The following is a 14,458-nucleotide window of genomic DNA, read 5'->3' on the forward strand; positions in this document are numbered from 1 at the left end:
ATCAAAATAACCATATATATATATATATATATATATATATATATATATAAACAAAATTACTGAAACTTACTCATAATGCAAAAATACACTGAACAAAATTATAAACGCAACACTTTTATAAGTGACCACGTGTAACCACACCAGCCCAGGACCTCCACATCCAGCATCTTCACCTCCGTGATCGTCTAAGACCAGCCACCCGGACAGCTGCTGCAACAATCGGTTTGCATAACCAAATTGCGTTTATAATTTTGTTCAGTGTAAATAAATAAATAAAAATAAAATAACGTGATATTACGTTTAGGTTTTATTTACTTTTTCTATTCTGTATGTAAGTACCTGGAAACCATACCAAATTACTTGTGTTTTTGTGCACAGTTGGCGAATAAATCAAATATTGATTCTGATTCTAATTCTAAAGTTAAGAAAGACATCTACAAAATTCTCAAAACATTTGTCCCCTACAATAAAATGTAACACCATATACACACTTTACATCAAAACAGATTAACACAATTCAGACAGTAAGACAATCAACAAATTATGTAAAAAATTATGTGTTGGTATGTAAGGAAACTTAAGGCTCATACCAGCAGAAACACAAATGCCTTCACTCGTAAACATGCCATTCACCCACTGACACACACACACACTTAAAATCACACACACACCTGCATCAACATCCCACATTCAGAGCGAGAGACCTTCATCTGTGAAAACAGTCTCTAGCCAGTTCTGCATTCTGCGAGCAAAAAACATGGGGTTTCACAATCCACACACACACAAGGTCATGCTCACAATCCTGTTTTACAGTGCCCCCAAAAAAGTATCTGGACACTTGAGTCACACTTAGAAATGTTACTGCATTACATTATTAAGTATTTAGTTTAGTATCATTTATTTTATTGTTAATGTGAAAACAACAGATGATAAATGGTGAGATATTTCCTAATGAGTAAGAATTGCATTAAGCATTCAAAACATTTTAGATCCAGTGTATGCACATCATAAATTATCATACATTTAAAGCTTATACTGGCTAATTAATGCAAAAACACTGACATGTATTAACTATCAGCATATGAAGATATTCTTTGTTGTCGTTCACATGCTGATCATGACTGAACTGACCCTCAGGGGATGTCGGTGTTTACTAGCGGGCAGATCTGATGTGGCCTCTCACTGAGTCTTTAATGCGTTTCAGGAAAGGAGATAGCCTACTTATATATGGGTCATTCCTACTATCTGGTACATGTTCATGTCCCCATCAAATATAAGTTGAATAAAGGAATGAAATCTTTTTTATTACAGTTTATATGTATGAATATATAAACATGGGGTAAATTTGACATGGCATGTTTCGAACATGACATTTTTGGAATGTCTCTGGGTGCTGCACTACAGTAATTTCTAACATTAAAAGCTCTATTTATTAAGATACATTTCAACCTATCAATAATATAATCTTGGTATGCACACGAGTAGTGACGAGTAGTGACAACATTCTTCTAAAAATCTTTCAGTCATACACATTTGGAATGACATGAGGGTGAGTAAAGCATGACAGAAATGTAATTTCTTTTGAATGTTCCTTTAACAAAATGTTATGACAACAAACTGACAATGTGATATTTAGTTTTTCTGCAATATGTATTGTGATCTGGTGAAAATTACTATATATTATTTTCATATGACTTTAATAGCATTTGGAAAGAATTAATCGTTCCAAAATGCTTGCAAAATACTGCACAGAAAATAAAAATAATTTTGAAAAGAAATCTGAAAAAATTAAAATCTGAGACATTTTTGAGTGCAAATCACACTTTGGTTTACTCAAGAACCAAACCTCTTTCAGGAACCATAAAGTGAACTTGGTTTAAAAAAAAATTTCTTTCCATTTGAGTTTTCATAGGTCACAAGTTTTGATTTTTATTGTGATTATTAAATAAAAATATTAAAACCAACAAAAATTGTACATTACAAATATAAAATTACAATACTAATGTTTGCATTTTAAATTCTTCATTTTCAAAAGTTAAAACATCAAGCTTAAATTTTGATGGTTTGCCTGCAAATAAATATGCGCTGTCAGTTTCAGAGTAAATTGGCACTGTGTTCACTTACACGTGTGTATATTACAATACAGTGTTTCAGCATCTCACAGCAGCTTGATTCTCAGTAAATGAACAAAGGCTCACAAAGATGTTAAAACTCTGTATTAGTGTTGTCACGGTACCAAAATTTCAGTATTCGGTACCAATACCAGTGAAAAAGCACTGGTAACACAAAAACATGCTATTAAAAAATTTGACTATACTTTCATTTAATCCGAACTGTGTACATATTTAATTTTAAAGGGCTTTTGAACACCTTCGAGAGTTATTCAGCCAAGAATAACTAAAAAAAAAAAAAAAACAACCCAGAACTGCTTTTCTGACTGATATGACACAAACAATGTTAACCATTTGTACATTCTCTAACACGCATATTTTAGATTCACAATTCATTTAAAAGCCTCTTGTGTGTAAAAATAGTAAATATCATCATGTCCTCCTGTTTTTTTTTACCCTAATAAAAGTTATAGGAGAAACTTCATTCTAATGTTCATTATATTAACGTTAGCCGCGCTTATGCTAACGATTAACTACTCTAATAACAGCATTCATTTCAATCCGACATTCAAATTAAAATATTGAATAATATTCATAACAGAAGCGGTGTTTCCTACAGACTTGCACTCTATTGGTGGTGGCATATATATGCAAATTCATTCTCTGCCAGCAGGTGGCGCTTGTAGAGCGGGAGAGATAGAGGTTTCCACAGTAACAGCTGTAATCAAATAAGCGCTCACAAATGCTGCTCAGGCATTACAGGCAAGATTAAATGAAAATTACATCCATCATTTTCTGAAGACAGTCGGTTTCCTTCAGAAATACAGTGATATAAAAACACCCGCACCGGGTGTCGACTTTGACACGTGCAGTGCTCATGTTTATTCAACGAAGTCAAAGCCTTTTGGAAAATCTATTTGTGGCAGTGAGTTTTGATATCGTGACGGGCCTCCACAAATAAATCAATGTATGGGAAACACAAGATCTAAATATTAAAAATTTAAATTAAACTTACCTGCTTGAACTCTTTCATTTGATCCGGGCGTCTGTCTTTAAAGTGTTTTGTTAGTTTGATGTGTTTCCTACTTTTGAGGTCGCCACGTCTCAGTGCTTTTATGAAGAGAGCGCATCTGCGCACCTTTCGGATACCGCATCAAGAACCGGGTTGACCGGGTACTCGGTACCACCGGTACTTAAAAAAACCTGGTACCGTAACGTTTTCATTTTTTTAGTACCGAAGTACCGGGTCTTTTGACAACACTACTCTGTATCTATTAAATTAAATAGCAGCCTTCACGATTTGATGACTGCATCCAGCCCTATCATAATATTTCATTTTGATATATCATGCAGCCCTAGTTTGAAACCACAAGTAAAACATACTCTTTGAGTCAAACAAATATACACAAGCACACATTCATGGAAGAACATCTTGTTTGGTGGTTCATATAGCTATATGCTGAGTTGTCACTGGGCTCCAGCAGAGGCCCGTGTCTCTTCTTCTCAGTCTCTTACGCAAACACAATGCCACATTCAGCAGACTGGCACACTGTGTATTTAGGGATTTTTTTCCTATAGCTTCACACACACTGGTGCACTGGCGCACATCCATACACGTACGTTTACACACAGCCACTCAGGCACATACAGATTTCCACTGTAATGCACCGGCACGCTTTCGGACATGTTTTTAAGGCCTGTGCCAGTTTCTTCATTCATATGCAAATGCGCTTCCATTGGAGCATCGTGAATAGCTATTTCTACTTCATATTCAGGTTTTTAAAGAAAAATGTAACGGTCAACATACAAAACAGAGTCATTTCTGGGAGGACACAGTGAAACGGGAAGTCATCATGAGTTTCATTTGGATTAGGTAGCATTAGGCGTAAGTGGGGTCTATTAAATATAACCCTATACCGTATAATCCGACTACAGTCAATTACACCAGGCGATCTGGCTAGACTACAAGCACACAGAAGCATTGAAACGAGAGAAAAAGCACAACAGAAACCATAAACAGATACACAAGGATATTCACGTACAGGAAAAACTCACAGACGTGCGAGATGAGAGTCACATTCAGTGAATCAAGTGCAAAAGCGGGGACCGGAGGGTCTGATAGCTTGGGCCCTCGATGGGGTAGAGACTGGGACCGTAACTGGATCCACGACCTGCGTGTCAGCACCAGGAACTGGGCTGCTTTGTGCCTCTAATGAGACTCTCTGGCACGCTCTCATACACGTATTCCAGCCAAAGAGAGAGAATGTATAAAAGAAAGAGGGAAAGCTACATCTACAGAGAAAGTGAATGTGGGCAAACAAGAGAGAAAATGAGATGAAGGGAGGAAGAAGACAATAAATGCAGCTCATCTGCCAATAATAGAAACCCCAAGTTCTTGTAAACATGCCCCCCTCACCTAAGTCTTTATTACATTTTCTACAGTACACAATATAATTGCAGAGAGAATGTGAAATCCACTTCTGTCCTTTAACCTCCCAATATTCAATTAAACTTTTGCAATCTTTCCCACAAAGGATTTCTGTAATTCCCAAATGCCAATCCTGACACCAGAGGTCCTTGCTGAAAAACGTAGTCTTAGCTGGTTTAAGCTGGTCTTCCTGTCTGACCAGCTGTCAAGCACTCAAAATCCCTTAAAACCACTAAAACAGACCAGCCTTGTGGCTTGTCCAGTCTGTATTTCACAGCATGGTTCTGACTTTGACACGCACACCTTCAAAAATCAAATGAGCAAATGAAATGATGGAGGGGAGATATGTTTGCATTTAGTCTCATAATCAGTGAATTTGGAGGTACCTCAATAAATAATTACAGAATCATCGAAAAGCAAGCTACATTGACTATTGGTTGGATGATTACTTCTGATAAGTGTCGCTGTTTGGTAGAGTGCTATTATTATTATTGCTCAAACTGAAGCAAGGACTGGTGGGACAACAGCTGTCCTCCACAAATTCACAGATGATGAGTCAAAGACACATTCCCACATCCGAAACTTAGGGCTCAAAGAAAATCCCAAGTTCCTAAGTTTTTCCCACTTATAATTACAACACTGTGGTGGTGTTCATTTGCAATTAACTTATAAAGACTGTACACAAACGCATCATTACATTTTGTTGTGGACCAGCAAGCAACAACCCAGAACACTCTAGCAACCACTAGCAATTCTCTAAAAACCAATGCCCTAGCAAGCTACCCAAGCACCCTAGAATCATGGCAGCAAGTTTTGCATAAGCAAACAGTAAATTTACAAATCGAATTCACATTTATCCTCATGATTAATCAAGGCGAGGCAAAATGGAAACATAAATTGAGCCACTTTGGCCAGCCACGGCACTTGATTGAGGTGTGAAGTGTCAGTGGAAACAGGGCACCAGCGTGTGCTCAAAGTGCCAGAACTCCCTGAACCTTCTGCCTGCAGCGTGACCTCTGCGCTGGAACAGAGCTTCTCAGGTGTCTTTGACACCTCTCCCCACACTGCTGTTTCACATTTCTCTCGTGTAGCACTCTATCCTCAGAGCAACTCTGCTGGAGCCACAGGGGTCAGTGCCCAACCACGCTGTCCCTGTTCTCAGGTGTATCCTACTGACAGTCTTCATCTGCCACCATAGCCAGCGCCATCTCTGCACTCTCGCACAATCTATAGCAGTAGGTTTTTTCAATGTGCGAAGAACTAAAAAACATGCATTTGACAGATGCTTTTATCAAAAGCAACTTAAATTGCATTTATGGTACACATGCTCATGGGTTCGATTCTCAAGGAATGCATGTGGGTTCAATTCCCAAGGAATGCATGAACATCAGTTCATGCATTCCCTGGGAATCAAACCCACATGCATTTAGCAGGCGCTTTTATCAAAAGCTAATTATATTGCGTTCACGATACACATTGTCATGGGTTTAATTAGCAAGGAATACATTCTTTGGGAATCGAACCCATGACCATGGCTTTACTAGCACTATGCTCTGCTGTTATAGCTACAGTAATCTAAAAATTCCTGTGATGTGATGGGTTCAAATTGTGCATATATGAGGAAATGGAGTAGTGTTGTCTAGTGGTTCAAGCTTAAGGCTGGTAACCAGATGGTTGCTGGTTCATTCACCGAAAGGAACGATCCATGAGCCAACAGAGCAAGACACCTAAGGTTGCACCAGCTGACACTGTGCCTGTTCTGTTTTACATTTACCCATTTGGCAGATGCTTGACCCAAGACCTTGGCATAGCCAGCACCATGCTCTTCCAGTTGAGCTACAATGATACAAGTTCAACTTACAGTAGAAAATAATTAATAATTTTTTTCGAATGGGATGATTCTAGGCTTAGGCTTTAAGGCTCCATTTTGGAACTCCAAAATTTCAACATGACATTTTATTATTCCAGTTATCCTCTTAGTTCTCCAAGTCTTCCATACCTTTGGCAGCCCAGGCCCGCAGTGGGCTGTTGTCGTCTATCACGTGGTAGAAAGTGAGGGGCAGGATGAGGAAGGGGCTGTCACTGGACGTGTCCACTTGGAAGGCTACATTTCTCTGATCCAGACGCACCGTCTCACCCTCTTTAGTCAGCGACGTCTGCAGAAGCTTACCTGTTACCTGAGGAACCACAGGAATTGGACATATGATGAGTTGCACATACGCTACATTGGAAATGAATATAAAATGTAACGTTATTTCATCAGATGTGTTTACCTGGCAGCCCAAAAGGAGGCTCTTACGCATGTTAGCAACACGGATCATGAGACAAGGTCGGCCCTCATGATTGGCGACCACAGCATGCTGACTGAACTTCACCGTCTCACCACGTTTCTTCGGCCGTGCTACCTACATACCCCAGATGAAAACATAGATGCCTTATTAGATCTGAGAGAACTGTCACAAAAGTCACAAAAATATATTTTTTAATCAGATATTGTTCCACTTCAATCCAGTTCCAGTACAGCTGCATGTTTAATCGAAATAAAACCAAAATATAATTTAATACGAATATCAACTTGCAAAAGCTACAATTTATTTGAATAAAAATATGCACTGAAGCACGGCACTGTGTTCATTTACACGTGGACAGCTCACGATGGATCATCTAGTGTTTTCAGTGTCTCAGAGTAGCACAGAACCAAGCAGTTCACAGCAAATGCTGCTCCACACAAACTCCGACTCTGTATTTGCTGTGAGTTTGGGTCACTTATAAATTTAGGAAGTCAACATTTGCCAGCCTTCTTCCCAAACTTGTAATGAGAAGCGCTTATAAACAGGCTCATGTCAGGTTTTCCGCCAAAATGACACGACGGTTTAACATTTCAAAATTAAAGATATTAAGACAACCAGAAATAATCATTATTGTAACTGTACACTTGCTACGTGCTGTAACAACTTTTTACCCAAGTTAATTTAGTTTTAGTTGTACCTTGGCAAGGAAGGTTCCAGTGATGAAGATCTCCATCACCATGGTGATGACAAGCTGGACAATAAGCAGGATGATAGCAAGTGGGCATTCCTCAGTGATGCAGCGAAAGCCATAACCGATCGTAGTTTGTGATTCCAGGGAGAAAAGGAACGCTCCAGTTAGGGTTTGGACCTGCATCACACACGGCGTGTGGTTGGACGGAGGGTCAAACTCTGGTGAGAAAAGGACAAGAAACAAAGACATGGAAATAACAGGGTTGCAATATTTATGAAAATAAATATCCAGGTCCTATTGAAGAACATCTCCTTCCCTGCTCACCTAGCAAATCTCCATGCACAAGTGCCACCAAGTACCACAGCACTCCAAAGACAAACCAGGTGCCAGCGAAGGTGGCGGAAAACAGGAAAAGCTTGTAGCGCCACTGCATGTCCAGAAAGGTCGTCCACAGGTCACGCAGGTAAAGCGTCCCTCGGCCGCTGATGTGTTCGATGCGTACATTGCTCCGCCCATCTTTAGATAGCACCCGTCGACGGCGTCTCAATGCCGCAGGTCCGTTTCCTGTTGAAGCCCCGCCTCCTCCCCCTAGGAGTGGCTTTAGAACGTCTGTCTGTGTCTGGGAGTGGCAGACCTTCTGTGGGGAGGGGCTACGGGAGGAAGGGGGCGTGGCTGAGGTCATAGCTAGGAGGGAAGAGAGAGATGGTTTCAAATAAGTAGTCTAATTTCTTCTACCTTCCTGCAGACTTGAGTTCCAGGGTTGCAGGGTTGGCTACCCCTGGTTTAAAACGTGTATGTACACAGGTCATGGGAAATAAAAATAAAAAAAGTTATTTATAACACATATAATGTCTTGACTCTTCAGTATAAAACTCTGCAAATTAGCTAATATTGATTGATAACAATCTATAATCTATAAGCACTATTTCTGAGGTCAAATCTGCAAACAGAGATTTTGAACTTAAATCATTTCTGCATTAAAACTCATCCACTGATGTAGTTGTTGGTGTTCAAAATGCAAGCAAATGCAGTTTCTAAAATGCACAGGTGACAAGGCTTTCTTCATCCAAAACTCTAATTAAAGACTGCTAAAGCTTTCAGCACACTAGACTGTTTGCTACATAGACAAGATACAGACTGCAATTGGGTTCATGTTCAATTATGACCAAACACTGAAACATGAAACTTGGACATCTTTTTGTTTAAGTGTTCAGGTTTTGCTGTGACAATTGCAGCAGCACTGAACTATGATGTTGTGATCTCTCATTTTGTGTTTTCACATTGCCATTTATATTTTGCTAATAATTCCACTTATTTCCCTCTTTTTATTTTTTCTGGCCAGCAGTGGATGTTATCAGATGGGACTCAGTTTAGGTTACAGAAACTACCAGTATCTTGTTGCTCTGACATAAAAAGAAGTTATTTTTAATGAAATAACCTATTCAGCAGTTAAGCTTCTGTGTGAGAAACCTGTCACCTTAGCATTTTAGAAGAAATAGCACATGGGAAGAGAGAGGGCTCTATCTCTATCTGAGCTCTATCTGAAAGACGTGCATCGTCAAGTAAAGAGAGCCACATTAGGGACACATTAGCGACTCTCAGCAGTATTTAAAACGACTTCTCTAAAAGCTGAAATGGGCAAAGTATAGCTTTCAGCGATCTTTATCGTGGACACGTGAGCGCATCCTTCTCTCTCGAGGTTTGTGTGTTCCAGGAAGGGGTACAGGGCCGGGTTTGGGGGCGACCCTGGTGGTCCGTTACTCTTTTTTGACTCTACATTCAGACCCTCCAGCTGCCCAAGCGCATTAAATGCCCCTCATTCACACAGTGGAAGCAGCTGCCCTTTCTCATTTAAAGGCTAGTCGTCAACGCTGACCAACTCACATGCTGTGCTTGGTTGGCCCGGGTGAGCGCTGAAAAGGGTGACTTATTCACAATCCAAAAACACAAAACCGCAGGAAGGAATCAGAGATGAAAAGAACACCACGTTTTCCATATTCTCTGCATTCCTCTGTTACATTGAGGATGACGCTTCTTAATCCTTCACCTTTATAAACTTTGTTTCGTAGATGCTTCTTGGACAGTTTTTTCAATCACTTCCCCTACAGCTTTAGATCAAACTTTTTGTGTATGCAAACCACACATTAGCTAGAAAAAGTACAGCGATCATGCTCAAAAAGCTGACTATTCTGGCATTGTTTATCCAAAATGGTCCTGGAATAAAACTTCATTACATAATCATACACTGTTCAAGAACCAATAATGGTTTTATAGTCTGATGTCGTAGACGAATTAATTGTCTGAATGTCATTACAGATAACCAAATAGCAATTATCATAAGAATAAGAATACATAAACACACTTTTTGAAGTAAAACATCTGGACATTGCTTTCTTCAGTGGAACACAAAAGATATTTTGAAGAACATTGGGAACCAAATAACTCTGGACACCATTGACTTCTATTGTATGGGCAAGCAAAAAAAAAAAAAAAAAGTTTTCAAAATATCTTCTTTCTTACCAAAAGATAGCACAAACACAAATTTCAAGCAAAACATTTGTCAAAAGAAAGTGCTTGTACAGTTTGAAATGACAAAAGAATAGATGTAGTGTTACTGCGATTCTCTACGTCTGTGTACTTCGTACATCCACTAAAAATCACCAAAACACCAGCTGATTCAAAGAAATTGAGACCAGAATTAAGAAAAGTGTTTCTCCTAAGAAAAAAATCGCCAGTAATCTGAAGATATCTCAACATTGACTCGCCAAAATACTAAGTCTTTAATAAAAAAAAATCTCAATATGAGCTCAAACATTTCTTCTTTATTGTGTTGCAAAATGTAACTATGTTATCGCCCAGCTTTCATGCTCCTGTACAGCGATATATACTATATGTGACCCTGGAGCACAAAAGCAGTCTTAAGTCGCTGGGGTATATTTGTAGCAATAGCCAAAAATACATTGTATGGGTCAGAATTATTGATTTTTCTTTTATGCCAAAAATCATTAGGACATTAAGTAAAGATCATGTTCCATGAAGATATTTTGTAAATGTCCTACCGTAAATATATCAAAACTTAATTTTTGATTAGTAATATGCATTGCTAAGAACTTCATTTGGACAACTTTAAAGACAATTTTCTCAATATTTTTATTTTTTTGCTCCCTCAGATTCCAGATTTTCAAATAGTTGTATCTCGGCCAAATATTGTCCTATCCTAACAAAAACCATACATCAAGCTTATTTATTCAGCTTTCAGATGATGCACAAATCTCAATTTCAAAAAAAATTGACCCTTATGACTGGTTTTGTGGTCCAGGGTCACATATAACAAATCTTCTTGATTGCTTGTATTGTTGCAAAATGTAAAATATATTTTCACTCAGCTCTAATCTGATAAATGTGACTATAAACATTAACATCATGATTTTCTGTAAAGCTGCTTTGAAACAATATGCATTGATTTAATTTGACTCATTCAATTCTTACAGGATCAATGATCTGAGGCGTTATCCACATTAATGTAATTGTTCTAGGATGTCAAACAATTGACTCATTTGTGAATTTTAGGACAAGCAGCAACTTGAACACATAACTAAGAACCAATATCTTAACTATGTTACACAAGGAATCACTTTCAAGGGTGACTCTATTCATTCACACTGTTCAATCTCACTCTCTTCTCTCCTTCTCTGCATTCTTGTTTAAATGTCTAAGTCGTAGTTTAGTCTCACTCAGCTTCTGCCTTCCGCACCAAATAAAATAAATGAAATGAAATGAATGAGTAGCAGGGAGATGTGATACGCTCTCCCCTCTCTGACCTCGCTCTCTCTCTCTGGACTCACACTGAGAGAATGAATAGGTATCTGTCTGGATCTCTGTGCTCTGAATACTAACGCCAGCCGAGAGGGAGGGGGCGGTTCCTCGCAGAGGCACGTGTTATAAGCATATTGTACACACAGCTGACCTTCGAACTCCGGCGAGTATGCGCCCACATGCGTGCACACTGATACAGTACATACAGCAGACAAATGCTGACACGCACTTGACTCAATGTATGTTTCTCATGCTCTCAAAGACCTTTGGTTTAAAGGCTTGAAATGCATGAAATTAGTTTTGGAGACAAAAATTACATTGTGCCTACACATGAATATTTGACTAAGAATACATGCAAACTAATCCAATAGGGAACGTTATCATCATTTCCATTTAGCAGCGTGTTATTTTATGACTTAATTATTATTCTGCAATGTGGACAAACAGTCATAACGAATAACGGGGTGCATGCAAACTTGTGACTCTTATTGTACTGATGCACATGAGTTCTCAGAGAGCGTGCAGAAACGAAGCCATGTTGCTTCACTGCAAAAGTTTACAAATTGTCTTCATCTTCTTTCTCACTCTTTCTCTCACTTTCTGTCCTCCCTCGATGTCTTTCTTTCTCACTCGCTGTCCTGTATACACAAGAATCCTTTTGTTTAGAGATGAGATGAAAGAGACAAAAGCCACCATTGAAAAATACAACACTGCATGTGTGTGAGAGAGCGAGAGTAAGAGAGACAGCGAGAGAGAGAGAACGGAAGGAATGACATGCAGAGATGGACAGAAAACAAGCCGATATTAAAACTCTCTCATCAATATTCTGTGGATGTGCAACGTTTACTTTCCTCTATTCACCAGATCCAATGCAATTCTCACAATCGCAGTTGAACGTACTTGACTTTTCTATTTTAAAGTGCTCAGGAAATCACTCTGCGAACAAATCGACCCGCTTAACCGATCAACATTAACCTCTAATTAATCTTTTGCTCAGTTATCTGATCTAGGCAGATCAGTTATTTCATTGGCTGGCTTTAGATCTCCAAAATAACCAGGTTGCAAGGGAAAAGTCCCAAAAGAAAATCCAAAAACTTTGCCAGGTCTGATGTTCGCCAGAAAGAGCAATGGGGAGCATATCAGATCAGTTGAAAGGAACAAAAAAGAAAAAGAAAAGAATGCCCACGCAATGCTGTGTTTCAGTCGGAGTCTATGAAATTATTTTGATAGCAGCAGATAATCCTCCTCTTTTATATCTCTGCATCAGTAAATATTATTTCTCTACAGCTCATGCATTAAACAGAAGCGGTGTTATTTAATAGAGTGAACTGTAACTGTAAATTGAATTTGAAAGCTTTAAACAAACTGAAAGTTCTCATTATAAATCGAAATACAACTGTAATAAATGTGCATGATATTTATTGCAGACAAATGCATTTTACAAGACCAAAACCAATGCTTGGCAAACAAAACACAACAAACCAAAAAAATGCTTTTGCTGGGTTCAATTTTACTGTCAAACTTTTTTGATTCAATCTTTTTAAATTTGCATTTTGCATTATAATGTTAACCATACTGAAACTCGAAAGAGAGTGACACGAACTCGAATAAAACTGAAGCAAGAACAGTTAAACGTGTGCATTATTAATTCATTTTAACTAATTAAATGACAAATTAAACATGCCACAGGACATTTGAGCAATCAAACAGCAGGCTACACATCAGAACAACCTATTTTCGCTATAATACTTATTTCTATGTGCTAATATTTAACAATGATATATGTTTTTGCATCCTAAATCATCTTGTTGAGATGCACCTGATGTCTTACATCATGCCTTATTTGAGGATGAGACATGCTGCTGGATTCAAATCTGCAGAGATGAATGACATTCTTATGGTTTAGTTTCTTCATTAATCTCCTTCATCTGAAATGAACGCGATCGCAGCATATCGACCTCTAGGCCTCACGAGTGACTTCAGCACAGATGTTAGGCTATGTGTTTACTTCAGCACTTACCTTTTTACCGAGGACTTGAACGCAGAGCTCTCTCTTTTTGTGATTCACAACAGTCACTGCTGCTTTCCAGTTTCTGGACACATCAGAGGATAGTCTGAGGCGAAAGTTGTGAAAGCGTTCAGAACGGAGAGTAGCGCGTTCCTGACAACTTTGCCGATACCACCCGCGCCAGAAGAGTGACACGGTCTCATAATGTTTATCATTCAAATAAACACATTTGAAACAGTTAATACGATTCTAAAACTCCAGCCTAAATAAATATGCAAATATACAAAATCTGTCAAGTTAAAAAAATATATAACCTATATCGGCTATAATCGGTTCTATCCTAGCAACAAGTTGTGTCCTAAGCAATAAGTGTCAGCCAGTGCCGGTCGAATGTTACCGATTTATTATGCAATGCCCTTTCTATCTCTCTCTCTCTCTCTCTCTCTATCCTCCTCACTCTCTTTCTATCTCTCTCGCTCTCTCTCTCTCTGTCCTCCTCTCTCTCTTTCTATCTCTTGTCTCGTCTTAAGTGGAACTCCTCAATAAGTTTTGTTCGCAGCACTATCTGAAAACTTTCTCCTCTCGTCTCAGTCCTGCCTTTCATTGTTGATGAAATACGTACTTTCAGCGCCTCAGCACTGTTTAATTCATTAATTCAGCGGCCCTCCGCTCCTCCTCCCGCCCCCCGTGTCTCCGGCTGTAAATAGAGCCCTTGTTGAGCTCCTCCGCTCCTCAGCCTTTGTAAACTTTTCTGCTTGATTTAAATATGTCGAAATTAAGAAACTTTATGTTGCCGTTGTTCGGAGGACGCATGCATTATTTATAAATACGACCTCGGATGTTGAATTAGTTCTGTGGCGATTTTCCCTCGTTCTTTTCTCTATCCGAGCGGAGTTTTTTGCGACTTTCAGAGTGTCATGACTTTGAAGTCGATCCATGTCCGCTTGAATAACTGCGCAGAAAACAGGTGCAACCCTTTGAAAAGAGGTGCTGAAGGGGACAAAGAAAAATAATTACCGTAACTATGATTACTATTCGTGTGATGTAACACTGTTATTAATTACTACTAATACTACAACTAAAAATAATTTTAAAAAAATTAAGCAAACAAAA

At 38.8% G+C, this 14,458-nt stretch overlaps 1 protein-coding gene across 4 annotated transcripts in view; it reads right to left on the reverse strand.

The window, feature by feature from the left end:
- LOC107703868 (ATP-sensitive inward rectifier potassium channel 10-like) overlaps positions 1-14,458 on the reverse strand; it is a 20,523-nt gene that overhangs the window by 1,578 nt on the left and 4,487 nt on the right. Inside the window, exons 3-7 of one of the 4 annotated variants that reach the window (XM_016506654.1) lie at positions 8,633-8,638; positions 7,846-8,207; positions 7,528-7,739; positions 6,813-6,944; positions 6,539-6,716 (exon numbers count right to left, since the gene is read on the reverse strand). In XM_016506654.1, coding sequence (XP_016362140.1) covers positions 6,539-6,716; positions 6,813-6,944; positions 7,528-7,739; positions 7,846-8,203 — 880 coding nt within the window. In that variant the 5' untranslated portion in view covers positions 8,204-8,207; positions 8,633-8,638. Of the gene's footprint in view, positions 1-6,538; positions 6,717-6,812; positions 6,945-7,527; positions 7,740-7,845; positions 8,208-8,632; positions 8,639-13,156; positions 13,214-14,458 lie in introns of those variants that run through there. The other 3 variants (XM_016506655.1, XM_016506656.1, XM_016506657.1) reach the window with 3 other exon arrangements.

The sequence above is a fragment of the Sinocyclocheilus anshuiensis genome, unplaced genomic scaffold (genome assembly GCF_001515605.1).
Source record: "Sinocyclocheilus anshuiensis isolate Anshui unplaced genomic scaffold, SAMN03320099.WGS_v1.1 scaffold1505, whole genome shotgun sequence".
Lineage (NCBI taxonomy): Eukaryota > Metazoa > Chordata > Actinopteri > Cypriniformes > Cyprinidae > Sinocyclocheilus > Sinocyclocheilus anshuiensis.